Here is a 2,926-nt window from a genome sequence, read left to right on the forward strand (position 1 = left end):
CAGACACAAAAAAAAAAAAAAATAAAAAAAAAAAAAAAAAATAAACACATCATGGTAAAATTAATACCTTCTCAGCTTCGCATCGAAGCTAAAAATAAAACAAAGTGTAATTATAAACACATTTATTAACTTTTAAAGTGTATAAATTGTATAAAAACATTCATATTTAAATTGCAATGATTACATAAGCCTACCCTCCTGATCATATAGATAAATTTTTAAATACTAGTACCTCAAAAAGTTATTTTACAAAACTAGTGATTGGTCATTCAGAATTATGGTTAATCTAATAATATAACAATGATCATAGATTTATATTTAACATTCGAAAGTTACCCCTAAATACTACCCTTATAAACGTATTGTATATTTGAACTTTATGCTTATCAAAATTCATAAAAATGAACAAAACCGTATTCAGTACACTATTCTGAATTTTTTTTTTAATAAATTACAATTAATAAAATAAATTATATGAAGACTACAAGAAAAACTATAAAAGATTTTTTTTAAAAGGTTGGAAATAAATATAAATTATTGTTTTGAAATAAGATATACTGATATTATAGAAGATATCATACATACTATGCTAGATCGGTCTAAAAAAATAGATTTTAACACTCCACGTGATACTATGAAATGTGTATAATTCAATAATAAGAAAAGTTCTCACTGTAACTTTTATGAAAAAATACGTAAAATTTATGATTATTTTATGATCATATTAACTTCTCTGAAACATCACTCAATGTATTCACGTACACTTTTGCAGCACAAAGTTAGACAGTTTTTTAAATACAATGTATATTTTTTTAAGTCTACCAGAATGCACATATCCATAAAAATATCCTGCTACTTTTAAGAATAAAATGAGATATTGCATTGATGATTTCAATTATGTAGAGTATTACTGAAAGTTTTATAAATGTAACTAAGGTATATAAAAAATACATGCCTTTTAATTTTAATGAACAATTAAAATTATATAGTTATATATTTTAATACATTATTCAATGAATATTTAAAGATTATCAATATAAAAATATGATTAGGTGTTCAAATACTAACCAATTTTATCAAATTTTTTTTTCAGCAACAATGTAAAAATTTGACATTTATAAGGATGATAAATGATATACCATCATTTGAAAACATTTTATTTTCAGATATTGAGATACAAGAAATAATCAATAATATTAAAGATAACTATAATTATTATGTGTGGGATGTTGAGAAAATTTCAAAAAAAATTAGAAAAATGAGATGTTCATATTCGCAGATAACACTTTATTTGATATATCATATTCAACTAGATTGGAAAGCTAAAACCAAATTAAACTTTGAACAACTACAAATATTCAAGGAATATTTGCATCGTATATTATCGATATTTTATGTAACATTATGTCGTGCACCTAAAGGTGTTTGGATGGCATCAATAACTATAGATGCGTTACTCGAAAAAAAAATATTATTAGAAGAAGTTGATTTCCATTTCATTTGCGAGGATTTATTCAATTGCTGTAAAAAATGTAATACTTTTGGCCGCTTGACAAAATCACCTTTACCTATGAATAGATACAAAAACGAAAAATATCCGAGTTTAGAATTTATTTTTGAACAATCAGTTTTTTTAAAATTGTCAAAGGAATATATCCCGGACTCCTTTTATGAATTTTATCAGTTTGAAGACGTAACAAATATTTATAGTTTTATTTGGGAAGAGAATTTTCAAACTTTTATTCCATCAAGTAACATACTTCCCGAATATAACTATAGTTATATAGAGAAGAGGTACAAAAGCTTGTTAAATAATTGGAAAAATAATTATTTTGCATTACTAGATTATACCGAGTGCATAAAGAGTAATTTAATGTTGGTTACTTATTATTCTTTGGTACGTCATTGTATTTATCTTATGAACATGTTAAATCAAAGCTTAAACGAAATTCAATGCACACAAGAAGAATTAGACCAGTTATTGAAAATTCCAATGAGCATTTTAAATGAAATTGGTGAATTTACAGAAAATATTTCAAAAAATTGTATATATAAAAATATAATAGATGAACTTTCATCTATAGATAAAAGTAAATTGATAAAATTTACCAATAAAGTAATTGGATGTTATAATAATTTGAGTTACAATTTAGATATGAAAAAACTTGATTTAAAGTATTTAATAAATACAGTTTCCACAAATACATTTGATTACTCTAAAGCTAAAATTCAATTAGAATCATATGTTAATGAAGCAAAGCAATTTTATCATTCGGTAAGGGGTGGAATGGCTCCAGTTGATTTTACCATCCTAAGAATTTTTAGTTACAGTTGTAACATGCTGACTTAGATTTTACTTTTAATATAACTTTATCTATACTATATTCAGAATTTACCATATTTAGTTATTTTTATTTTAAATAGAAGATTGATAAACAATACATAGTACATTTTTTTAAATTTTTTTTTTGTTATAGTATACATATTATTGTGTATAATTTGTGTCATAACGTATCCCGTCTCAATATACCTAATATGATGTTATTAAATTAAGAGTATAAAATATGTACTTAATAATAAAATAAAATAATTAACTATANGTATAAAATATGTACTTAATAATAAAATAAAATAATTAACTATAAAACATGACTAATCTTTTAATTGCCAAAAAGAAAAAAGTTATTTTTTTTGTTTCAATGTAAAGCTCTTTGCTTCACATTATGGTAAAATTTTACAACAATGTGTTGTATTTTTGTGTCCATCGCCACTTTATCTCATCTCTCAGTAAAATGATTTTTTTAACCATGCATTAATAGATTATAAAACTTATATAGTTGAAGACATTGTAATAGATATTTAGCACTTATAATTTTATTTTATTTATATTTTTATAATAATGATTTTTTTTAATAAACCGCATTAT

At 22.8% G+C, this 2,926-nt stretch overlaps 2 protein-coding genes across 5 annotated transcripts in view; one reads left to right on the top strand and one right to left on the bottom strand.

The window, feature by feature from the left end:
* LOC126894975 (uncharacterized) overlaps nucleotides 1-2,564 on the top strand; it is a 9,738-nt gene extending 7,174 nt beyond the window's left edge. For 2 of the 4 annotated variants that reach the window (XM_050666373.1, XM_050666374.1), the window contains exon 2: nucleotides 1,094-2,564. In XM_050666373.1, coding sequence (XP_050522330.1) covers nucleotides 1,094-2,350 — 1,257 coding nt within the window. In that variant the 3' untranslated portion in view covers nucleotides 2,351-2,564. Of the gene's footprint in view, nucleotides 1-817; nucleotides 937-1,093 lie in introns of all 4 variants that reach the window. The other 2 variants (XM_050666375.1, XM_050666376.1) reach the window with 2 other exon arrangements.
* Nucleotides 1-2,926, bottom strand: part of LOC126894982 (putative uncharacterized protein DDB_G0282133) — a 175,613-nt gene that overhangs the window by 89,683 nt on the left and 83,004 nt on the right. The gene's annotated exons all lie outside the window — the stretch shown is intronic.

The sequence above is a fragment of the Daktulosphaira vitifoliae genome, unplaced genomic scaffold, assembly GCF_025091365.1.
Source record: "Daktulosphaira vitifoliae isolate Bord-2020 unplaced genomic scaffold, ASM2509136v1 Scaffold_1, whole genome shotgun sequence".
NCBI classification, from domain to species: domain Eukaryota; kingdom Metazoa; phylum Arthropoda; class Insecta; order Hemiptera; family Phylloxeridae; genus Daktulosphaira; species Daktulosphaira vitifoliae.